At 35.4% G+C, this 26,498-nt stretch overlaps 1 protein-coding gene across 10 annotated transcripts in view; it reads right to left on the bottom strand.

Annotated features, from left to right (window-relative positions):
* The window catches only part of MARCHF1 (membrane associated ring-CH-type finger 1), a 763,974-nt gene that overhangs the window by 289,858 nt on the left and 447,618 nt on the right, over window positions 1-26,498 (bottom strand). For 8 of the 10 annotated variants that reach the window (XM_070261421.1, XM_070261416.1, XM_070261417.1 and 5 more), the window contains one exon: window positions 823-971. The exons of the other annotated variants lie outside the window; for them this stretch is intronic. In XM_070261421.1, coding sequence (XP_070117522.1) covers window positions 823-933 — 111 coding nt within the window. In that variant the 5' untranslated portion in view covers window positions 934-971. The remainder of the gene's footprint in view (window positions 1-822; window positions 972-26,498) is intronic. 10 annotated transcript variants of the gene reach the window in all.

Below are 26,498 nucleotides of genomic sequence, written 5' to 3'. Positions count from 1 at the left end.
CAAAAATAAAAGATATATCTAAAATCTTTGCTCATATTTAATTATATGTTCATCAACTAACAAATGAGGCTAATGAAAACACGTGTTCGTATAAAATGGTAAAACAATAATTAAAATATATCTAACGTCAATTTAAAACTTAGAGACTGAATGGAATTTTTCTTAAGTAAAATCAAAGAATGTTCCAGCCCAAATCTAAACAAAGAACGTGTAAAACTCCTCTTGCTAATGAGCTCTCTTTTCCGGATCACTGGGAAATAACGGCTAGCAAAAGCCAAGTATGTAAACCCAAAGCAGAAAACAAAACATAAAAGAGGATATTATTGATTTGGTCTTCAAATCGTTTTTGCAATTATTTAATTCACAATTTTATATGAAAATTATAATTTTTGAACCCTTTTTTTCTGACAGTTTTTAAATATATACAGGAAAATACCGAAGTTGTGATTCTGATTTTTCATTATTTTTGGATAACTCTGTACTTGATTTTCCTTCACTGACTCTATTACACAGGTATAGAATGCAAGATATAAACTTTAAATATCTCTTTAAGGTCACTAACATAATGGAAGGGCAATGCCCAAAGAAATAGAAGGAAAAACAAATTGTCGTTTAATCTGAATCAAACTCAAATATTATATTACATTACGATATTTTTATTAATATCCATTAATTAAACTCAATCTAAATGAACAATATAATACATTGCAAATATCACTATAAACAAGAATAATGTTTACTTAGAAAGCCATGTCTCTTCCCATTTCCTTAGTGTCCCATTTACATACAAGCCATTTTGAGGTAAAATAACTTTTGACTCACCAATGTGGAGGTTTGTGAGACATCAGCCAAATCCCCTGAGATCTCGGGTGTTCGCGTGTTGTTTGGGATTCTGTGAGGGTTACGGGCTATCGCTTCACACCAGCCCAGCATTTTCTCCTTCCTCTTATCCCTTTTCAATTTCTGAAATGCTGAAAACAATTTACATTCCCTGAAACAGGTCACTCATTTTAGTCGTCTGTTTTTGGAAAAGGTACATATTTGAAATGAAATAAGCAATTTAATGAAATACCAATGGAGACATTTTATTTTAACCAGGAGTCATAAGGGGAAAAGAAGGATATGCCAATTATTAATATTAACCCAGAGCCACAGAACAATGGAAAGAGTATGCTTCTCTTCAAAAGGCCTAACATCTTTTGTACCCCGATTTATGGCACTTCTAGACTACGGGAACTCCTTGCAACAGGTTCTAAGTGTCATTTTCAGGGATCATTTTATAACAAGAAGATCTTACCTTGGGAGCTAAGAACAGATCTAGTTCCTGATATATCTACATATTTCAATGACATCTAAAATTTGGCACAGATCTTCAACTGAATGCTCTACACATGCAGAATAAATTGAACACAGGCCAGGGATAAAGATTACTCATTCTGGCAGCAGCATGATTATCTCCTTCATAAAGTTCTGCCAACTAGAGGAGAAATTTTACTGCAAGCACAGTAAATTTAGTATATGACATCCATCACCAGTATAGTCTACTCAAAAATAATAATTTAACAAATCTCCTTACTCTATCATGAGTAAAAATATTCCACAACTCTTTCCAGCTTTCCAGAACTTCTCATTTGGGGGAATGTTTTTTTTTTTCCTTGTCTCTGAAAAAGTTATATCAACAATGCCTTTTAACTTAATGGAGAAAAGACTGCTTCCTTTGTAAAGTTTTACAGCCTACTTTTCCACTCCACCACCCTCCGTAATTAGAAATAGTTTATTGCAGGTCTTTAGTTAAATGCATTACACTGTCAATTAAATATCAGAAATAATGTGGAGTAATTATTTTTCACAGCATCTAAAGCAATTAGCAATCTGGTGGTTTATAATATTTTAGGGATTCAAAATAGCACATTTCATAGCTCTAAGAAAAGTAACATAAAGAAAGGTTGCACTAACGGATTGATGAGTTATTACTCTAAATGACAAAACACTCAAGTTAAATGGATCTGAGCAATGTAAATAGGGAAATTATAAAAAAAAACTTTCATAAAAATTAAGTCTAAGATACTCAATGGAATGGATTTCTTAATGAGACTGGCAATCTCATACGGGTGAGTCATTCATTCGACATGGAGGGAAATGGTGAGGGGAGCTTAAAAACAACCGTTTGAAAGAGCAACAAATTATTAATGCTTGCCTTTTTGAACATATTGCTTGAGATTTTATTGAAAATTCTTATCTATGTTATACAAAATCTGCATATCCAACTAATTTGCACTCCACAGAAAGTAAATATTTCTGCATTCTCAGTATACAGTATCTTGGTTACTCATCAGCTTTTAATTACATTTCTTGAAGTGTGCTAAGAGTAAATGAAAATGAGTATCTTTATTCAAAGGCAAGGAGTGAAATGATACATAATGACCAAAATAGTTTAATCAAGTATAAACAAATGTTCTACTTGTAAGTCATTTGCCTATTTTTAAAAAAATTTTAACTCTATAATTAAACATCACTTTAGTACTTAAAATAAAATATTGAATTCAGGCATGAATAAAAAGCATAATAAAGTGGCCTACAAAATTGTGATATTATCAATACCCATTCTGGAATAGGATTTTAAAGGCAGCCAACTTCGTATTTCCCATTCAGTTTCTGAGACTGAATAAGACAGTTTAATTTCATTGGCAGCACGCTTTTGTGGTGGTGATCATCATAGCTATGTTCCTCCTTATTCAGTCAATACTAAACCATAAGTATTTGTTGAGCCCTTACTATATTATAAGTACTGAAGTAGGCATGGAAGAGCCATACGATGAGGATTACTATCATTTTTTATTTGAGTTGGATTCAGTGCAATATTCTAGAGAATTTTAAAATCCGAGAACAACTAAGATCTTTCTGACTCTCTAATTTTTTGACTTGTAAATTTATTTGCTCAAGTATGAGGTGCCTGCCTGCTCCTCTTGATCTTAGACGTGTTCCCTAAAGTTGGCTTGTGCAAATCATCTTTTTGAACTGTTTTGCGGAACTGCTATCAACACCTCACCATGAAAAAAGCTTTTCAACTTTTGGCTATACCTGCTGAAGTAGTATTATAAAATGTCAACTGCATTCTAGTTTTCTTTTGCATGTGACAGTTATTATCTTAATTCTAGAATGATTAGATAGGCTAAATAATTCAACAAGTTAAAATACATACTCTTTTTACCTAAATAATATGTTCATAATAATCATAGAGTATTCACCATAGACACTGTACTCTTTGTTGTGGGAAAACAGAAAAGAAACACGATACTCGGTTATGGTCTGGAAGACTGGAAACCTTATAATTTAACTTGGGCATATTCATAGGAATATTTATAAAGAATGTTAAATGTGTGAAATGGTAAAAGCAATTTAACCACATAGCTTCACTTCAGCTTTTTATAATATGAATGAAGAATATGTGAGAATATAAAAAAGGCCTAGGGTGGGTACATTATTACATCTGGACATTCACATCATATTGTAAGAGAGAAATTTTGTCTAATGACTTGTTCTGTATGATCTGCATCCACTGACTACCTGCTGCTTTAGAATCAGAGAATCATCCAGAAGAAAGCAATATATTTAAATGGTCTCCAAAGAAGCAGCATGGGTGTAGGCAAATTGAAAGGGGGCGAGAGAGGAAAAAAAAGGAGAGATCCATTGCCTCATCCCATAAATTCCTGTGGTTAAGACTGTAATAGTTGCTCAAGACAATATCTTATTTTCCGTTGTCACAAAACACTCAGACATAGGCCACACTTTAAAGAAATCTCTTTTTGCATCATTGATAATAAAGTAGAAATTCCAGGAATAGTTTAGGTGATTTAAGATAACTGAAGGGTTAATAATGTTGATTGCTGAGCCTCTGCAGACCAGAATTCTTCCTACACAGGTCTAGAGTACTTATCATATTCTTAGGCATAAGAATGTACTATCAGTCAGAAGGGTAAGCAAATTATGAGCATTTATAATTAACCCTAAAGCACTTTAAACTGTAAGTATCATTAGTAATATATCAGAATAAGAAAGTGGTCATTAAGCATTCATGTTAATTGCTATCTAACCATTGAACCAAGTTAATATGAGATGCAGCAATGAGCAACTTATATAATGATCATGGGAAATTGAGATTTAACTAAGCTTAATTTTTAATATGCTACTTCAAGCAGATATTTAATTTAATAAATAGGAGCACAGTGCATTCTCTGTGAACTAAATTGACAACAAATTAAAATTAGGAAGAAAGAAGTGCAAGGCAATTGGGCATATCTCACGGAGAATAATTTACTTTTAACTCAGGAAGCATTTATTGAACACTTCTTTTGTGCCAGACACAGTCCTTGGAACTATTGGGACAGGGATCAAAGAGATCCAGAGCTTAGAGCTAATAGGGGAAACTGATAAGTAGACTAACTTTTGATGGTAGTGCAGAGTACTACGAAAATTCTGAGAAAAGACTTTGACTTAGTATGAGCTGAAGGATAAAGTTGATTCTGGATGACTCTCCAAAAAAAATAAAATTACAAATAATTTATATGAAAATTAAAATTATTACTATTACAAAGTCTTCTGCCACTACCAGCTGTGTTGTTCAACTCCAGGAGGCATCATTCACATTGTAATCCATGTAAATGGCACTGTGCTCCAAGAGATGCTCTTCACATAAAACGCCATGTGAATGGTGCGCCTGGAGTTGCACAACCTGGCAGAAAGAAAGCCTAGCTGATTTCTCTAAGTGAAGCTTACTACACTTACCTTACTGCATCCCAAGTCTAATGTAATTTAAACTTAAAGTAAGAACTTTGTGCTCACAGAAAAAAATGCAGTTGCCTGCTTCTACCTTGCCCCTCTGCCTCCTCAACTATTTCCTTCCTAAAATGTGCCCACTCCATATCAAATTCAGCAAAGTACAGTTAAAGCCCTCGTCAAATGCTCCCCTGCTTCACCACATACTTGTAAGTGAGAAAGTTTCCCCCACCTCCTCTCACGCAGACAACCACACTCAAATTTGAGACTTGAGAATACTGCTTGTCTAAAAATTTGAAAGGACTTTTCAACTGAAAATTTTAGAGATTTGGCTGTATACTTATTTAGCTAAGTGGTATTACGAAATATAAGTCTCAACTATTAAACACTTTCTTCCCCCAGCATAATAACAAAGTTCAGTCTCCATTATGAAAGAAACAATTTACAAATAAGAGGAGTGGGCACTTAGGAATATGCTTCCCTTCCTCATTGGACTGTTATATCTCTGAGAGCTAATGTTTGTTCCTTGGGAGAGTGTGTGTGTGTGTGTGTGTGTGTGTGTGTGTTCCAAGAGTACTCCTTACACACTCAGAAAACTATAACATGCAAGCCTAAAACTCACACCGACTGCTACTCTGGAACCCTGGGTGGATATTTTGAAGTGCTCACACACAACTACGAATTGTTCTTAAACACTTGGAGTGCTGAAGACTACCAAGGACTACCTACTGGAGATGAATTTTGGAAGTCTTTAGACTACAGAGTCTTTAGACAGAATAACGGTATTTGTTAAATTTACTGCTATGAAACGGAAATGTGTGCTGGGGCCTTCTGATTTCCATAAGTAGTTTGTGAGCTTTCTCAAGTGGAGAGAGAGGTTCATAGTTGTATTCTAAGATGTGGAACACTAACTGACATAGAGTCCAATAAATAATTGTTGTTAATAAAATGAATGATAAGAAAAAAATGAGCTCTCCTTCTTTGAGTAAAGTTAGGAAATGGGAACCACCATAAGGTGACTTGTAGTCAAGGTTTAAATTCCTAAATGCTTTTTGCTTGGACTATAGGAAAGATATATTTACCTATGCAGTTTTCTTTTTAAAAATTCTCCCTCTACCTTGTAATTCATCCTAGAAGCACTGATCTTTCTGTGAAGTCTTCTCATTTACTCTAGCCTGTGAGGAGGCCTGGTGGTGAATAAAGAAATGACACAGTAAGATGAAGTGGGGCTCCCATTCCCTCCTCTGTTGAGGAGTGCGGAGAGAGAAGCTTTTGAAGAGACAGTTCTGGTAGTCATATGAGCCATAACACTAAAGAATATTAGGAATAGGAGAAAGGGGCAGCTTCTAGGTAGACAACTTTGGGAAAATTATAGTAACAGTGACTCCTTCAGTCTTAACATACTAAGGGAAGTGACTCAGGAGATGAAAGGAAAGTCACACACAAATATCCACACCAGAGATGGGGGAGTTGTTCTTCAGCGAGGACTAAAATGCTTCTTCATGAAGCTGATTGTGCTAGTTCAACAATCAGCACGTATGCTGGGCCAATCTGTTAGACATAAAAAATGAAAAGTGAGTGACTTCTGGTTTAAGATCTGACATGAAAAGAGTTGGGAAATCATCACAGCCATCCTTACAAAAAGATAAAACTGAACAAACTGAAAATCAACGATTTTTCTCGGAACCATCAGAGAATGAGGTTGTAGAACAAACCAACACCCCAAAATATGGAAAGACAGGTGAATACAGAGAATCATGGGCAATTTCAGAATATTACATGGAGAGAAGCCGCAGGAACCATAAACTGGTGATAACATACAGTAATTTTGAAGTATTATTGAGGTATGATGTGAACTAGCTGGAGAATGAGAACTTCCCAGAGGCTGCAATCTTGCTGGAGGCCCCATACTTTCCTGGGTTTAATCACCATCAAATTCACCTAGATCTAGTGATGAATAGCAGAGAAAGATACCACTGAGGCACTAGTAGGGAGAAGGGAAGAGTAACCATAATCAGATGCTCCTAAACCATTCTTAGAACAAAGAGTTATTCTCTGGGGAAAATATCTTAGCAGAGTCTAAATAATTTACCTGAATAAAGCATATTTCTCCCAGCACAGGCTTTTCTAGCCTTCCTGACTCACTTAAAGTAGGAAGGAAGCTAAGAAACACTTGTGAAGGCCATAGTCCAGGAACACAGGCCCACTGAAAGACTAGATTCAATCATAAAATTATGGAATAATTCCTCTCTACTGTAGCTTACGACCATACCAACAGGGCTTCAGGATAATGACAGCAGATTATTACAAACTATCTTTGAGGAAGAGTACTTGGAGAGGCTCAAAGTCAACAGGGAAGACAAACATAAAGACACCAGAAGAACATGAAGCATCCGGTAGCTATAGCTACAGCAAACATTAAATACGGTCCCATTTCTAGTCAGAATAACATAAACTCACATTAAAGGTACATTTACCTAATTTTCTATTACCAGATACACCACATGAGGCTTTCAACAAGAAAATTAGACAGCATACTAAAAAGCAAGAAAAACAATGTAAAAAGACATAAAAACATCAGAACCAGATTCAGATATGACACAGATATTGGAATTATAGGGAAATTAAGATATCTGTAATTGATATGTTAAGGTCTCTTATAGAAAAAGTAGACAACATGCAAGAACAGATGGGTAACATAAGCAGAGAGATGGAAAATCTAAGAAAGAACCACAAGGAAATGCCAGAAATCAAACCACTGTAACAGAAATGAAGCATGCTTTTGATGGGCTCACCAGTAAGCTGGAAGTGTCCAAGAAAAGAAACAATGAGCCTGAAGGTAGAACAACAGAAACTTCCCAACTGAAATGCAAACAGAATGAAGAATGGAAAAAGGAGCAGAGCTTCTAAGAACTATGGGATTATTTCAAAAGACGTAACATATGTATAATTGGAATATCAGAAGGAGAAAAAAGAGACATAAAAGCAGAAGAAATATTTGCAGGATACAAGATTAATATACAAAAGTCAATCACTTTCTTATATACCTGTATGCCTGTATGCCATCAGTGAACAATTGGCATTTGAAATTAAAAAAGTAATACCATTTTCAATAGCACCCAAAAAAGAAATTTTTAGGTATAAATCTAACAAAATAGTTACAGTATCTATATGGAAAACTACAATATTTTGATTTAAAAAATCAAAGAAAATCTAAACAAATGTAGACATATTCTGTGTTCATCGATAGGAAGACTCAACAATCTTATGATGTCAGTTCTTCCTAACTTAAGCTGTAGATTCAGCACAATCCCAATCAAAATCCCAGCAAGCTATTTCACAGATATTGGCAAACTTATTCTAAAGTTTATATAGAAAGGCAAAATACCTAGAATAGACAACACAATGATGAAGACTAAAGCTGAAGGACTCACACTACTCAGTCTCAAAATTTACTACAAAGTTATAGTAACCAAGTAAGTGTGGTATTAGAAAAACAATAAACAGATAAAACAACGGAACAGAAAAGAGAGTCCAAAAATACACTTACAATTATAATCAATTCATCTTTGAAAAAGAGCAAGGGCAATTCAATGGAGAAAAGATAGTCTTTTTCAACAAATGGTTCTGGAAGAACTGGATATCCACATGTAAAAAAACAAATCTAGACACCTTTCACAAAAATTAACTCAAAATGGATTTTGAGCTAATGTAAATGCAAAACTATAAAACTTCTGGAAGAAAGCAAAGGAGAAAATTTGGGTGACTTTGGGTTCAGCAATGAAGTCTTAGATACAACATTAAAATCATGATCCTTGAAAGAAAAAATTTCAGAAGTTAGAATTTATTAAAATTATAAACGTCTACTCTGTGAAAGGCTCTTAAGAGAATGACAAGTCAAGCCACAGACTGGGAGAAAATATTTGAAAAATGCATATCAGATAAAGGACTTGTATGCAAAACATACAAAGAACTCAAAACTCAACAATAAGAAAACAAACAACCCAGTAAAAAATGGACAAATGAGCTGAACAGACACTTCACCAAGAGACTATACAGATGACAAATAAGCATATGAACTTGCCATCATATGTCATTAGGGAATTTCAAATTAAAACAATGAGATACTACTATACATCTATTTGAATGGCTCAAACCCAACAAAATGATAACATATAATCCTTGCAGGGATGCGAGGCAACAGGAACTCTCATGTGCTGCTGGTGGGAATGCAAAATGGTACACCCACTTTGGAAGACAATTTGATAGTTTCTTACAAAGGTAAACATAATCCTACCATACAATCGAGCATTGCACTTGTAGCTATTTGCCTACCTGATTCAAGAACTTATGTTTCCACAAAAACCTATACACAAATGTTTTAGTAGCTTTATTCATAATTGCTGAAAACTGGAAGCAATTAATATATCCTTCAACAGGTACATGGATGAACAAATTGTGGTATATCCACAGAGTGGTATATTATTCAGAAATAAAAATGCACTATTAACCCATAAAAAGCCATGGATGAATTTTAAATGTATAGTTCTTTTAAATAAGCCAGTCTGAAAAGGGCTACTTTATGTATGATTTCAATTATACGACATTCTAGAAAAGGCAAAACTATAGCAACAGCAAAATGATCAGTGATACGGCAGTGAAACTATTCTGTATGATACTGTAATGGTGGATATATTAGACCATTCATTTGTGAAAATCTGTAGAACTTCACAGCACAAAGGATAATGTGAAAAATACAATCTAAATATATTACAAATGTATGAAACGAACTCACTGGAGAGTGTGAGGGAAAATGTGCTGACCTAAGTAACTTTAGAAATGAGTGGTGTCTGTAAGATTAAAGCAAAAAATATCATACATAGGCATCGTACTTTAGTTCATAAAATTGTTCCTCATGGAAGGACAGGTTAACAATTCTGATACAACTATACACAAATACTGGAGTTATGCACTGATTACATATAGAAATACCCATAAATATGTGTATATACATGGGTTACTATACATACATATATCTCCTTGTTCTGCTGGTTGAGAGGGCCTAGAAGCAATGACACTTCAGTAGCAATGAATCTACTAGTGCCCAGATTTTGGGTTCTAATACTACTCTCCAGTCAAAGGAACCACGGATGCTTGGAGAAATGGCTGATCCCAGGGCTGGGACAGGAAACATACAAGATGAGCCTGGAGCAACTTGTAGTGCCAGAAAGTAAGATAATGCTAAGAAACAAAACAAAACAAAACAACCAAACAAACCAAATGCAGTTGTGGATCTATGCCAAAGGGACACAGGAGCCAAACAAAATAACTCCCAATGGCCAAAGCTGGAATAATTTTAGCAAGAAAATAAAGTAGTATCAAATTATAACCCAAAGCATAAGATAAATATCCATGAGTTTATACTGATATAAGTACATGATTGAATAAAGAAATAAATGGAGAACAGAGAAATCTCTCAGGCAAGATTCTAAATAATTTATGTAGACAGTCCACCCTCAAAGGCTCAAGAGGGGCATAACTCCTCACTCCATTGCAGATTGTATAGAGTAACTTCTTTCCAAAGAGTACAAGATGGAAAGATGGAAAAGAAGAGTAACTTTATGGTGGGGGAACCTGACAAACCCCACCTCAGCCGGGTTATTAAGGTCAACATCAATAGTGATGTCACATTGGTGGTATGTACTCTTTTAAGCTGTGATGAAAATGGTACTTTATCTCTGGGGTCTTCCTCCCCAAAACCCATAGCACCAGTCCAACAACCAGAAAAATTATCAGAAAAATCTCAGTTGAGGAACATTCTACATAATGCTTGACCAATAATTCTCCAAACTGTCAAGGTCATCAATCAAGGCAAGTCTGAAAAACTGTCACAGCCAACAAGAGCCTAAGGAGACATGAGGATTAAATATAATGTACCCTGAATATGATACTGGCAAAGTGACATTAGGTAAAAATGGACGAAATCTGAATAAAGTGCAGATTTTAGTTAATTTTAATGTATTCATATTGGTTCACTAATTGTAACAAATGTATCACACAAATGAAAGAGATTAATAATAGTGGGACTTGGGCACAGAGTATATAGGAACTCTTTGTATTATGCTCACAATTTTTCTGTAAATCTAAAGTTGTTATAAAATAAAAAGTGTATTTTAAAAAATGAAATATGGATTCTATCTTTCAGGTCTGCGAAAACTACACTTTATTTCAACATACAGTTCTAATGAACAGGCAGTAGAAAAATGCACATATCCGAAAGCTAATGATTTAATGACTCCAACAAATTATTCTAAATTATATGGTTCAGGCATTTATTACAGAGAAAGATTTAGATGAAGTTAGAAATTTTGACTGCAGTTATTTTTACCTTGTCAGGAGAAAATAAATAAATAACTCGAAGAGACTGGCAGAAGAATATGTATTACTTGTTTGGGATTCAAAAGTGACCAAATGGATTTTATTCAAAGTTCCAAACTAAATAATCACCAGTGGGCTGAAAATAGGATAACTACTAGCCCCATCTCTCTCAGAAATGAGAGAATTTAGTGAAAGTACGAAATTCATAGAATTTAATGAAATGCCTTTGAAGAACACATTTTGTGATGTGCACCAGACATGTCCACTTCCTTAATATTCTGTTTACCAAGGGCATGAGAGTGTGAGCATGTAAGAAAGAAAAAAAACCACACACACACAATGTATTGATATTGATTCACTAAGAAACTTGGGTTTCTTGACTAGTTTTACAAACACACTTAAAGGCTTTTGATAAAATATGGGTTTCCAATTTTTCCAGTGTTAAAACATCTTTTTATCATAAAAAGGTTAGCAGCCATCGACTTAATAGTAAGTATATTTTAAATATAGATTTATTGAGAAAATGCATTGCCATGTGAATTTAAGTTCTGGTTTTAATAACTTTGTAATCCAACCCAGAGATTTATATCTCACATCTTGAAAGTCATTGGAATGTCTACATCTTTTTACTTAACATTTTCATATATATAGATTTTACCATTCACATAGACCCTGAAAATACGGCTTCCAGAAAGATTGGTTTTCTTTCTAACTCTCTTGCTCTTTGAGCTGATTTCAAGATGATTGTGTCTCTCATTACTCAAGGCAAGTTTCCGAAAGGCATATGCTTTTATACCAGACAGATGTGACTGAACATTTCACATCAATTTTCTTCCTTTTTTTTTTGCTGAGGAATATTTGCCCTGAGCTACACATCAAATATTTTAAACACCTCTCATTGTCCCACTGAAAACCATAACAGCTAGGTTATTATTTAATATAAATGTGAAATTCTGCTTAGCTAACAGATGAAAAAATGTATGAGAATGTAAATACAAACTTACCTAAATATTTATGTTTATTTCAGGGACCTGGATCATTTACATGAATACAGTTTTTTTCTGGTAAGTTTTGCAAAACTCTTAAGATTAAAATATTTCATAATCAACTTTCCCTCTGTTTTGTCCATGCTAAGGGACTGTGTACCTCTTTTCCTTCCCTTTCCTATACTGCCAGCTGAAATTTCTACTAAATTTCTTACAATCAAAGAGAGATTTTATCTTTTTGACACTGTAACTCTTCTAAAACAGCTACATGTTTCCCTCTTTACATCGGCCCTGAGGGAACTAGAAGTCAATTAACAACATAATTTGATATTTTCTGATGTTCCTAGTATGCATTTTACATACTTAATGTAACTCTGAGCATTTGTTAATGCTTGAATATCATCAACCATTGGTGTTCATCTTTTTTGCCTATTTTTAACCTAATGTTCCAAAGATATCTTTGTGGTTCTCTCAAAATTCTTTTGCACATTGTAAAGGTTACATTCATATAAAGATGTTTCTTAGCTGCAAGTATATAACAAGAATCAGTAAATTCTTTGTACTCACTCCTAATGAATCTCCCACTTCCCTCTCCATCTAGTCTCTAATTGTGATACTTACATCAAATGAAGAAAAAAAGGCGATGTAGTTCTAAAATTTTATTGTTTAAACTTGCCATCTGGTTTCTTTAAGTTTTTAAATAACTACTAATAATTATAAGTTTTTAAACCAAATTTTGTAATACTAATCACATGGAAGCCTATTTATGGATTTCCTTCCATATGAGGCTATTTGAACACAGGATAATATTCATAATATAGCAGAATTTAGTTACTGTTAACATTAAAGTTATTGTGTATGACCGCATCAGAATTACATTTCAGCAGCAAAAATATGATGAATTTGCTATCATATATGCAATCTCACTTAATCACCGACACTTGACCTGACCAATAATTCAGATGTCTACTACCAAGATTTTTCTTTTTGTAGATCACTTATTTGCCACAAACTACTCTTTGCCACTCCCAGAAATTACATGGTCTAAATTCCAAAAATACTGACATAAATATTCAGTAATATCTAAGTTTTAAATATCACAGTTTAATTGATTATAAACCAATACCCAAAATTCAAAGTGATAGAAAGTGTATTAATTTTCAATACACTACTTTTTCATTTTTTTTTCTGAGAAGCTTATCCTTCTGGTAAGCCTTCTTGTAATCTCCTGTCTGTATTCATCTCCCTGTAATGGCTCTTTCCTGTTCTCATACTTTCGTCATGTTGTATATACTAGACTACTTCATCAATAGCCCTGCGGTATCTTGCCTGGTTGTCTACCTGCTCCTCTGTTCGTGTGAACTTGGTAGCTTATTTACTCCATTATCAGAGTGCCTTTTGCATTGCATTATTATTATTTGTGCACTGTCTGCCTCCCCACCTCCATTGCGAGTACTCTGAGAAGGGATGAGGGTGTCCTCAAATAATTCTCTTATGTCTCCTGCTCCAAAAACAGACCACAGCACTCAGCAGACACTCGATAATGTTCAATGAATATTAAAAGAGGAAGAAGAAATGTAGAATATCAAAATAAAGAAAATATTTCCCATATATAATGAAAAGCAAAAACTTATGACCCAATGCTGAACCTTCTTTTAACACTGTTTACATACAAATGTATTAAAATGCTGTAAAGATGTAAGTTAAAATTAAAATCATAAAGAGAGAAAGTCATTTTGTGAGCATATGACAAAAACTGCAAACAACTTTAATGACAAATAGGATGTTGGCACCAAACCAGTGCATATGAGATATATTGCGGAAAACTATTCAACAGTTGATGCTAAAAGAGAAAAACAAAACAATTTGAATGCACCAAAAAAATGAGCTTTTGCAGGGTTCTAATGTCACTGTCTAATTTCACCCCAAAAGAGAAAAAATATACATATATACACACAAACAAATGTGTAATTTGGAACTGATTCCATGAGAACCAAATTTGGATATGTGAATAGTAACTTTTAAAACAGCATCTGCGAACATCCATCTGAAGATAAATTCGACATTTAAGATGTATTCTGTTTTATTGTGGAGAAACAACTTGAACTAGTAATAAAAGAAGAAAGGAAACTTTGTTTTTTGACACAATAAAAAGGGACTTTTGTGAACCTTATAACCCTCCAAAGACTGCCTGTGTAATGAAAAGCAAGTAGTATTCAACCTCAGAGGATTTTTTTCCGGAAAAGATGAATAGAGTCAGGTGAAATAGACAGAAGGCTTTAATGTGACACTATGCCCTGCTGCCATATTCCTGACGACACCTTTTTCAGTAACATTTAATGGGTCCTTTATAATGTGTTAAACAGCTTCTTAAAATTTGATCCATAATTCACAAGAAATGTCTGAAGCTTTAAACAATAGGCTAGAAGGAGCAAAGTTACTGTAGCCAACGAAAAAGATTTTTAGAGAGGCAGAAGAAAATCAGGAAGGAATGGTGTAGTTCAGGGATTACATGAGTGAGTTCAGTAACACTGAAGTTGCAAGCTTTATTTCCCCAACTGTAATCTAGATCCGTGATAATTTGAAGATTTATGCAAGCTTAAGTAGGGCCTCTGAGCAGCCAAGTATAAATAGCAGCCTGTTCTTTAGAGAATTTGTTATAAAGATGCTTCACGACCTTTGGCAATGGTAAATCCCAATAACAAGAGCAATCCAATGGATTTGCTCAGGCGATGAGCAAACAGACTCAATTTTGCACATACAGTAGGTTGCAGGAATGAAATCCTGACCTGAGAGACTGTAATTCCAGAACAGGTGTAAAATCTGCCTCAGGGCCATTAATGTCTTGCTTTTTTTGACCCCAGAAGTCACCATCAAATAAAAACACAAATTACATATTACATTTTGCTACTATTGAAAATTATCTCCATAGTTTCTGTCAGACAACCCAGAGGGATAGAAAAATTCTGAAATAAGAGAGCATTTCAAGCAGTTTATCTATTAAAGAACATTATAAAAGTCTATTTTTTAAGATAAGGAAACACTATGGCTATCAAATAATGTTAAACCGATGATTATATTACAGAAAATTATGTAGCTATATTCGTAAATCACCTCATGATTTAGGTAAGTTTACATAATAACTTGTCCAGATTTTATACTATTAAAAATCAGACTTGTCATTAATATATATTGTCCATGCCAAAGTGTACACCAAAATCTCAAACTGATATGTTAGTCAACATGTAAACAGATTGGTGGACATAATATTGGAAAGTGGCATCTTGTGAAATAGTGAACTCTCCCAACACTATCTTTGAATATGAGAAAAATGTAAAACCTAAGAAATTTACATACTTAAATATTGCTCTTGTTCTAGGAATTTGGAACTCAATTTAGTTACTTAGTCAAAGGTCCAACACATAAGACCTCACATGGTTTAACAGTCAATTTTCTGGCTAAACAGGATCTCTATGTTGTTCAAGTTCAATAATATAAGGAAAAAATAATGACTCATAATAGAAAGAATTATTTTTCAATTTTCTATATAGAGTTTTTCTAAATTTCTGTATCATACTCAAGGAGTCTAGTTGCTTCAAATGACTATTGTCATTAAGATGTGTCACAAACATTTTCCATTTGAAAAGTTTTATCATTCAAACCAATCCCACTTCTATTATCCTTGCCATTTTCCAAACATACTTAGGATACAAACAAAATAGAGCAGAGATACTGCATTTCTGCCTAAGTACCCAGGTTTCCTAATTTGCTTGGTTGTGTTTGTTGGCACATTATAAATAGTGTTTTACATACTGTAGAAGAGAAATATTATTTAAAATTAATTAACTTATATGACAAAGAATCTGAAGTGCACATTTCTTCCCTGATTGCTGTCACAATGACCTAACAGTGTAGTGAAGCAAAATGGGATGGATTAAAAGAAACTGTCAGTCTAGAGATAGTGCCTTTCCATTGTAGCTCAGAGAAACATTAAGATGGCTTGAAACCAAAGGAAGCAATCAATAGAGTATAAATCATGAGTTTCATATGTGAGACACAGAGTACCTTTTTTTTCTTATGTATTGTGGTAAGATTCTCATTCACAATCATATTTAGAGAAGTGGTACAAAGTAGCATTGCTTTTTACACAGTCTGGCACAATTAGAGGTATTTAGTAAAAGATCTAACGGGGGAAAAAAACAAATTGTTTCAGTAGAATATAATAGTGGGATCAATATTTGACTGGCATTATGCCTAATACTATCTATCCCAATATCAAAACTGTACTTATTAAGTACCTTCTTGCTCATGGTGTTGTGTGAGACTCATTCAGAGAACGTTAAATACAAGTCTTTGCCCTCTAGAGGACTTCATAGTAAAATGGATAGAAAAGTAGAGGCAGAATAGAAAAATGAACTGACATGAAAAACACAAACATTTTTAAATAAATACATCACATTTGGTTTATTGTGTTAAAGTATATGTATGTGACTCTACAAAACCAGACATAGAAGGAAATAGTCACAGGATGTGCTTTTGATATCTTCATCTACATTATATGAAAATTTTGTGCTTATTCCTTTATTATGTAGTTCAGTACAATACCTCTTTTTTGTTAATATTTGAGCCCAGGGATTCCTAGTTAATGAGTAATCCAAAATGAAATGCCGGGAAAATTTTGTTTTAGACAGTTTATTAAAATGACTAATTTCATGACCTTTAATGTCCAAAACAATTGACTTTATTAGCCAAGGAAGAATATTTGATACTGGGGTTAGTTATTTATTAATTTAGTTAAGAAGCAGCTTAAAGATTTGAAATGGAGACACTTAAATGGAAAAATTTAAGAGCAACAATATAATAAGATCAACCATTAGATGGAGTTGGATGTTTTACCAAACACAGTTAGTGGAACTAAATTCTAAATATGTCAGTGTAAGTGATTTTTAATTCTAATTCAAAATAACCTTAGGTATTCTGCATTGCTCTGGTCAGTCTTTTGGTCATATGTAAAGTGAATATTTTTGGGCGCTGTCCGAACTAGTGTATCATCTTGGAGTGAAACAAAGTGGACTGCCAACCAAAGAGAAGACGGAGTCAACTTGAGAAGATTGAAATGCCAAAGAAAACGCAATTTTTCATTTAAATCTATACAAGTGGACCCTTGAAAAATGGTAAATCTGTACCCATCATAGAAGATGAAAGCAAACTCTTCAGAGAATTGATTGGAAGATAAAAGCTCTCAGCAAAGAATTACCTGATATTAGAAATACTTGAAAACCATGCCTGCTTTTTCTACAATAAATAGGTAGTGTGGTAAGTAACTTCTTTGCTTTTACATTAGAAGAGATTATACAACAGTAAAGCCATATCTTTTAGTATAAGATAAATATGATCAACCATAATTTACCTGTATTCAAGGAGAAGTGTTTTTGCTAAAACAAATAATCCATATTTTACTTCCAAGAAAGAAAAAGTCAAACTCACAGAAACAGAATAGAATGGTAGTTGCCAGGGACTAGGGGATAGGAGAAATGTGGAGATATTGGCCAAAGGGTATAAACTTTCAGTTATGAGATGAATAAGTTCTCAGGATCTAATGTACAGCATGGTGACTATAGTTAATACCGTATTGTATACTTGAACTTTGCTAAGAGAGCAAATCTTAAGTCTTCACAGCACACACACAAAAGTAACCATTTGAGGTGATGGATGTGTTAACTTGATTGTGATCATCATTTCCCCATGCATATGTATAAACCATCACATCGTACACTTTAAACATACACAATTTCATTTGTCAATTGCATCTCAATAAAGCTGGAAAAAACAAAAGAAAAAACAAAAAACTTGTTTAAAAAAGATACTTTCAAGGGCCAGCCCTGTGTGGCGTAGTGGTTAAGTTTGTGTGCTCTGCTACAGCAGCCCAGGGTTCACAGGTTCGAATCCCGGGCATGGACCTACACACTGCTCATCAAGCCATGCTGTGGCAGTGTCCCGCATTCAAAAAAAATAGAGGAGGATTGGCACAGATGTTGGCTCAGGGCCAGTCTTCTTCACATACACACAAAAAAGATACTTTCAAAATATTCTGTACCAGAATACCAGAAAATACATGGTTCCATGTTGTGATATTTCTCAGAATTTATTTAAAAATAGTAAAGTCATATTGGTAAGACCAAATTCATTAGATACTAGAAAATAATCAACTTCTCCAGCTAATGGACAATCTCCCTCCTTCTATCAGACTGACGAAATTGAAACTTAAGTAAAATTCCCTTTTAAGCTTCTCATCTAGCAAGTTCACAACTTGCTGTTTCCATAGTGGGGGTTATGGTGTGGGGAGAGGGGACCAAGTTTAAGTGTTCAAAATGAAAAGCCTTTTAGAAACTGTACTGGTCCTTATTTCTATGTCAATCCAGACTCGTTTAGCTTCTGGGACTTGATCATTTGCTCACAGCAGAGCCCCTTGGCCTCTGCTGCTATTGTCTCATTTCCTAAGACCTCTGGTTATCTCATCTCCTTTCAAGAGTCAGGCTTTTGTCAGGGCTGGGCTTTGGCATGGCACCCACCAGGCTTCTCGTGGTGGGAGCTGCAGCTGCTATGACAACCCTGTGTTACTTGATAGTAAGTTCATTGGAGGTCCAGCTTCCCCAGCATCTGCCTTTAGTGGCCTGGTAACACAATCCAGAAGTGCGTGGGAGTTAACTCCCAGTAGGGAAAACTAAAATCAATGAGAGACATAAAATGGAAAAAAAGGACATAAAATTATTTACCCTTCCTCCCTGCTCATGGATTATTCTAAGGCGTAGATCTCCCTGTTCTGTCTGGACACATCCTCTTTGTACAAGGCAACTGGTCGTGTTTTCTTATGAAGCTAGGGGAAGAAAGATAATGCAGTATCTTTTATGTGTTTTCCTTCCGCTGTGCTGCTCCATAATTGGCCCTCTAACAAGAATTAGCATGTAAGCCTTGCCCCAGCCCCTTTTTTCTAAACTACTGGGGCTAGGACAGTATTGGAAACTGAATATTGGTTCAACTCTTATTTTTAAAGAATTTAAAATAATTACGCATTCCTTTTTATATCCCACACACTGAAAGTCCATAAACATGAGTATAGTCTAGGCTGAGATCTTGTGGAGATCTTAGTCTAGCAAAAGAGATAGATATAGGCATCAGAGGGATAGTTACCAGCTGAGTGGCATTCAAAATATTTAACAACCAGTATGGCATAGGTACTACCAATTGCATCAGATATTACCCTTTTGGTTGTTGGATTACTAGAGATGCTAGAGCAGCCAGGTGACAAGAGTACACACTCAGAAGGCTAAGCTCTGCCTTAATTACCAACTGGAGTAGAAGCACTGTAATATTTTAATAGCTGGTATGTTAGTCTTGGTGTGTAGCATCAACTCCCATACCAAAGGGATACACACGTGACTGAGATTTTTTATCAGTGGAACACAAAGTCAGGGTATTGTATATTGTGTGGTAACTTCACTCACATTCGATCTTTTGCTGAAGTATAGTCTTCTAGCTATTAAAGTGTAAATTTTTTGTAGCAACAGAAAATCAAGTTTAAAAAATTAAATCAACACTATTAACATAAAATTGTGTGACTACATGCATATCCTAGGTATAGACTGATGTTGAGAAAATATTCAGGTAGAAATGCCATTTTTAATAAGGTAATCATTGGAGGTTATGTTCGTTGAGGGCCTAGCTATATTTTTTAGTGACATTTTATATCACTGAGGTGGCACTTGATCCTAGCTTACAAAAGTCTATAAAAGATAGATTTTTAGACAAACAGCAGCATTGGATTATTGAAATTCTCAGAAAACTTCCATATTTTATATACTCACCTTTGGGACATTTCATCCTTTTTTTTCTTTTTTTTTGAGGAAGATTAGCGCTGAGCTAACATCTGCCACCAAGCCTCCTCTTTTTGCTGAGGAAGACTGGCCCTGAGCTAACATCTGTGCCCATCTTCCCCTAATTTATATGTGGAACACCTGCCACAGCATGGCTTTACAAGCGGTGCCATGTCCTCGCCCGGGATCTGAACTGGCGAACCCCGAACTGGCGAACCTACTGTTCCTCCTGAAACAGATCCAGATGTATAGGAAAAAACCACATTTCACACGTACCCTGAGGTTTGCACTTCAAACACAGGGACATGAAGTATTTTTTATATACAATAAAATTTCTGAAGCTCTCCAAAAAATTTTACTTCATATCTATATAATGTCTCTATAATTACCCTCTCTCTGTAATTCTAGTCAGTTAAGGACAATTCATAATGGTGGAATGAGCTCAATTTTATTTGCCGCGTTAACACACATGTTGAATTTGATTTTGAGGGCTGTGCTTCTTTCTAACACATCAACGATACTCTTTTTGAAAATATTTCTTCAATTAGTCTTCAGTTAAATGTGTTCAGGAACCTTTGTGACATATACAATTTTGAGTTTCTTAGAACTTTTTCCTTCCAAAGTCATTGATGTGGAAAAGCAACTCAGCAAGACTCAGCAATGAAATATACTAAATCTCAATAATCTGTCACAATTTCTTCCAAACTAACCTTAAATTGGTGATGATTAAAATCACAATATGAAAGAAATTCAGTCTGTAATTACATTCCCCATCACACCATGCAATGAGAACTACTCACAAATTCCACAGCATGACCTATCTTGCTCAATGCCAGAATGGAAATTGGGCTCATGAATCTTCTCTTTTGATTTGAATAAAATGTTGCAATCTTTATTTATCCCCTTTTCTTGCAGGTAGTAATGTGTAGAAACTGAACCCGACTTTTCCATGTTTAAATCAAACTACAAAATCTTTACGGAAGTGAACTGCCTGATTAGGATTTTGTAAATTGTTAAGACTCATGCAAACAGCACTACAGGGTCAAGTTACTTCCACTTGTTCAACAGGCTGTTTGGGGGATATTGCGTGGGATATAGGGAAATGATTACCTGATTCTGATCAGGGGTACTAAGAAGAGGTAATTCACCTTTGAAGGCTGAGTAATAAATTGCTATTTGGAAAAGAGAAGAAAGTAGATTTCAAGCAGAGAGATATTAGAGAATTAGAGAACACAGAACCATAAAGACATGTCTGTAGAGTAGATACAGAAGAGTAAAATATTAGAATTGAAATTAAAAAAAATTATTAGACACAATCTCTTCATTTTAAAGATGAAGAAATTCCCAGAGAGACTGTCTCTTGACAAACTCTGAATAGTAAAAATTGGCACTTGACTATTGAATTTATAAATGTAGCCCTTACCTGTTTCCTCAAATCCAGACTCAAAAGCCAACTGCAAGTATATCCACCCCAATGTCCTATAGAAACAGCAGAATTACTATGTCTAAAATGGAACTTATCTTCTCTTCAAAAATTGTTCTGTCACCTAAAACTTCCATTTGTATTAAGACTTCCCATCCTCTCAGTTTCCTAAAATAGAAATGTGGGTGTCATCCATGGTTACGGTCCCCCCATACTTCTAGTAAGCCACCAGGTTATAAATAAAGATTGACTTCAGAATGTATCTCAAATCCAGCTTCTTCTCTCCATCTCCCACTCCCACTGGCTTAATTCAAATTCTTCAACTCTCATGCGGACGATGACCACAGCTTCCTAACTGTTCTCCCTGTTCAGCATGTGGAGTGTGTGATACCCGTAGGGCCTCTATACAAAGCTGCTCAGCTGCCAGTGAAGCATCCTTGTAACCAAGACTAAGATTAGGGTTAGGGTTAGTAGATTTGGCAGTGATTGATATAGAAGCAATTTTAGAAATCATCAAAATACATGGTATTACCCCAAAAAAAGAGGGTGAAAAACAAGTGAGAATAAAAATACAAAGTGATCTTTTGCTTTTTTTATAGTCTACTGCTGACTATTTTTTACAATCTTGCATGTGGATGTGGAATATGTTTTCATCAATTCGCTGGCTAAGTCAGAAAATTAACTAGCTAGACTTTCCAAATAATTACAAGAAGAAATATTGACAGTCAAAACGACTATGGAGAGCAAAGTGTGAAGCTAATAATGCTTGATGATTAATTAGTCAGTCATAGGAAAATAACTTTATGGATTCAATCATAAATTTAATTGCGTTAAATCATTCTTTAATTAGTACCAGTTCTTTGAAGTTTTAGGAAGCAGAAAGTAGCCCAAAAACATATTTTAAAAACTCCATGGGATTCTGAATAATAGCTATTATCTATGCTTAACTATATGGAGACCGTATTAAGAACTGTACTGTATAAATGATAATGACAACCTTATATTATAAGCTCTTTTTATCTGCATCACTTGTGATCTCAAGATCAGTTATTTTCATCGCTACAGAAATGTTCTTGATTAAATGTCTAAGTGACAGTGGCATTGGTGATTTAATTCAATATGTTCACCATTTATCCTTTTCTTTGTACATGTCCAGAGTTGATTTCTCTTCTCTCTCTTCAAAATGTTTCTCAATCCTCACTGTACATCAGAATCAACTGGAGAATTGTGAAAAATATCATTGCCCCAGTCCCATCCAGGACATTTTTATTCAATTAGTTTATACTTGGATGTGGGCACTGTTATTTCCTCCAATGAACGGGAAAGGTTGGGAATCACTGATCTACACTCTTCTCCCACTGTCTGGAAAATAATCTATACTCTCAAATTTTATTACCACCCCAACCTTTTACTTTCCTCAGCCATAGATTAGTATATTCAAATCCCTATTCAACATCTCAACTTAACATGTCCAAAAGTAAGCCCTGGACAACTCCTCCTCTCACAAGTTTGCTTCTCCTCAACTCACTATTCACCTTACTTACAAAATATCTAAAAAACATGAGACCTACTTACACTGCTGCCATCCTGCTTATATTCTTACCTCCCTGCTTATATTCCTGTCCTCTTATAGCACAGGGTTCACAGAGCAGTCAGAGTAAAATTTGCAAATGTAAATTTGATAATGTCGCTTAAAACTCTCCAATGATTCAGTTATACTTAGAAGGAAGCCGAACCTCTTCCCATGGCCTTCATGTATGCACATGCAAGCATGTGTGCACATGTCTGTGTGCAGATATGCACAGACATGAAAGTGGAGGCTAGGGAGCGGCGGAGATGAATATGTACTTTCAGATGTGGATTCATAGGAGGTTTTCCAAGCTATCTGAAGATGTTCCTATGTTTCTCATTTTTCTCTTCCAGCTACTTTGTCAGGGAACAAAGAGCCCTCTGCTCCCTTTGCTTGCCCTCTTTCTCCTTGACCTCACTTGGCAAGCGTTTGCAGGAATTCTGCCAAATGCTCTGCAGTCACATACACCTTTAGCAGACACTTTCCAAGTACAAGTTTTCTTCTGCATAACACCAGCTTCTTTATCTGGTAAGCCTTAAGGAAGAAGTAAGTAGCAGTAGAGGTAAGCGGGCAGACGTGGGAGGTATTGGTATGGAAAAAAAAAGAAAAGGATATTTGCTCACCCACATGAATCTGTAATTGTTATGGTTTTGATCTGTGCTCAGAGAGTAAGTAGGAGGACTCTGTGCTCTGCCAGTCAATCAAGGGGGCATTGCTTTGAAGTTGCCTGGGTTTGAAGGGTTTGGAATTCTCTTGGGGGTTTTAGGGCATCATCCTGCCCTGCCAAAGGCTTTCCTAACTGAGGATCTGGGAGGCCCTTCAGCCCCTTTTTGGATTCAGTCTTGTCCCAGCCCTTTGTTCTTCTGGAGTTTAGGCAGGACTGAAGGCATGACCTTGAAGCCAGCAGCACGAGTGTGAGTCCATTTTTCTCTTGGGTGCTGAGAGGACGGTAGGAGGTTCCCTATTAACATAACTGAAGGCCTCTTCCCTGAGCCATAAAATAAACTTCAGTAGTTTGTGGCTCATGCAGAATTAAAAAATAATTTATAGGTACCATTATCTGTGTACCATCTCAAGCCAGCTTTTTGCACCAGCAATTGTAGGCTAATTACATATGTTTATTCTGGGTGCCCTCTGGAGGCCCTTGTTCCACCCAGGAAATGTTTAGGACTGGTCCTGGATAGCAGTGTGAGAGTTTCATTTGTGCAGCACTGTGTAATACACATCCAAGAGATCTGTCCTCTGAGAAATTACGATGAACAGAGGACAATCTGTTCCCACAGTGAAACGATATTAAGCATTCAAGTACTAAAAGTAAAGAATTTCAGATTTTCACCAAGGAAGAATTTTAGAAGGGAAACTCATCTTTTAGATGATCTTGAAAGAGCTATCCTAAAGAAAAAGCTTCCTCAAGATTCTGTATAACTTGAGCACATTGTAACAGAGTCCTGGAGACAGCCTGTGGGCCAGACATCACCTATGCAGTTTCTCTATTAGGGGGAGATGTGCAGGGTCCTGGGGTTCAGACTGGGGAAACTGAGGCAACCTGACAGGATCCCTGGGTATGGGGGTGCTCAAGACACTAGCATGGTTGTCAGGTGGCACAATTTTACCCACATATACCAGTTAAATTTATATAACATTTATATAAATATAACTTTCATGGTAGCAATATTTATAATTATAAAAAAGTAGAAACAATATAAACACCCTTCATGGGATACAATTAAATCGATTTTTCATTATAAACAAAGAAAGAGGCTGATGCCCTTGATATATTGTTTAAAGTGAAAAAAGCAAGTTTCAGGCTAATATATACTATCATCCCCTATGCTTAAAAACAGTGTTGTGTGCACACGCATGCATGTGCATGTGTGTGTGTTACATATACATGCAAAAATCTAGAAAGTTTTATATCAAACTGCTAACAATACTTACTGGAAAAGTGGACAATGGGAGGGGGTGGAGCAACTGAAAGGAACTTCATGTTTTACTTTACATGCGATATACTGTTTGCACTTTACTACCAGCATATGTAATTTAGTAATTCAAAAATAATATATTAGAGAAAGGAATTGGAGGGGTGTGTGTGTGTGTGTATGTGTTGTGTGCATATGTAGTTTTTAAAATCAGAAGTTGAGGATAAGGGGCTGGCCCTGTGGCAAGGTGGTTAAGTTTGGCACACTCTACTTTGGCAGCCTGAGTTTGTGGGTTTGGATCCAGGGCACAAACCTATACCACTCGTCACCCATGCTGTGGTGGGGACCCACATACAAAGTGTGGGAAAATTGGCATGGATGTTAGCTCAGGGCTAATCTTGCTCAAGCAAAAAACAGAGGAAGATTGGCAACAGATGTTATCTCAGGGCTAATCTTCCTCAGCAAAAAAAGCAAAAAAAAAAAATGTTGAGAATAAAAGGCAGTGGATATAGTACATGGACTATCTGGAAATTTTACTTGTCTTTAATTTTCAATTCATGGTGCTTCAGATAATTACTTATGAGCAAGGCATTTGCAACCGTTGCGCATGGTGGAAAAGGAAAATTTTGCAATATTAAACAATTTATAATATTCTTAATGTTAATACTACATATATAGTACTATATATTGTAGCCGCCCTGATGCAGGAAGGGTTAATAATCACTGGAAAAGGCTTGCCAACAAACTGTGGCCCAGAGGTAAGAAGGCCAGTCAGCCAATGACGGGTAAGACCTCCAGGGGGAGGCAACCTAAGACAGGCGCAGTTGCTTGGGGGCACAGATGGAGACACGATATCGATATCGAGAGCAGGAGGGGTCGTTGCCTACGAGACCTTGCCTGCTCTGAGATAAAAATATACGAGCACAGCAATAACATGATAATATCAAAACAGAGGCCAAGGGAGGGCTCCTTGAGAAATCACTAAGAATTCTTGGCATTTGCTAATTACCTCATCCAGAACACCTGTGTATGTTTAACAGATGTAAGCTATGTATATACTGAAACGCTGGTTATAATAAACTCAGAGTGGCCATCAGCCCTCTCTACATCTATCCTGATGTGTACATTGGATTGCGACACCGACATATATAAGTATTATATATACTTTAAATACTTATATGAATAAATATATAAATATTATATATTATACATATACACTATATATATAGACAGTCCCTGACTTACAATGGTTCGAGTTATGATTTTTTGATTTTATGATGGTGTGAAAGCGATTCACATTCAGTAGGAATTGTACTTTGAATTTTGATCTTTTCTTGGGCTAGTGATATGCAGTAGGATACTGTCTCATGATGCTGGGCAGCGACAGCAAGCTGCAGCTCCCTGTCAGCTCCCGATCACGAGAGTAAACAACTGATACACTTACAACCATTCTGTCCCCATACAACCATTCTGTTTGTCACTTTCAGTAAAGTATTCAATAAATTACAGGAGATATTCAACAGTTTATTATAAATTAGGCTTTGTGTTAGATGATTTTGCCCAACTGTAGCT

This window comes from Equus caballus, chromosome 2 (genome assembly GCF_041296265.1).
Source record: "Equus caballus isolate H_3958 breed thoroughbred chromosome 2, TB-T2T, whole genome shotgun sequence".
Lineage (NCBI taxonomy): Eukaryota > Metazoa > Chordata > Mammalia > Perissodactyla > Equidae > Equus > Equus caballus.
This window is presented reverse-complemented; position numbering and strand designations above follow the sequence as displayed.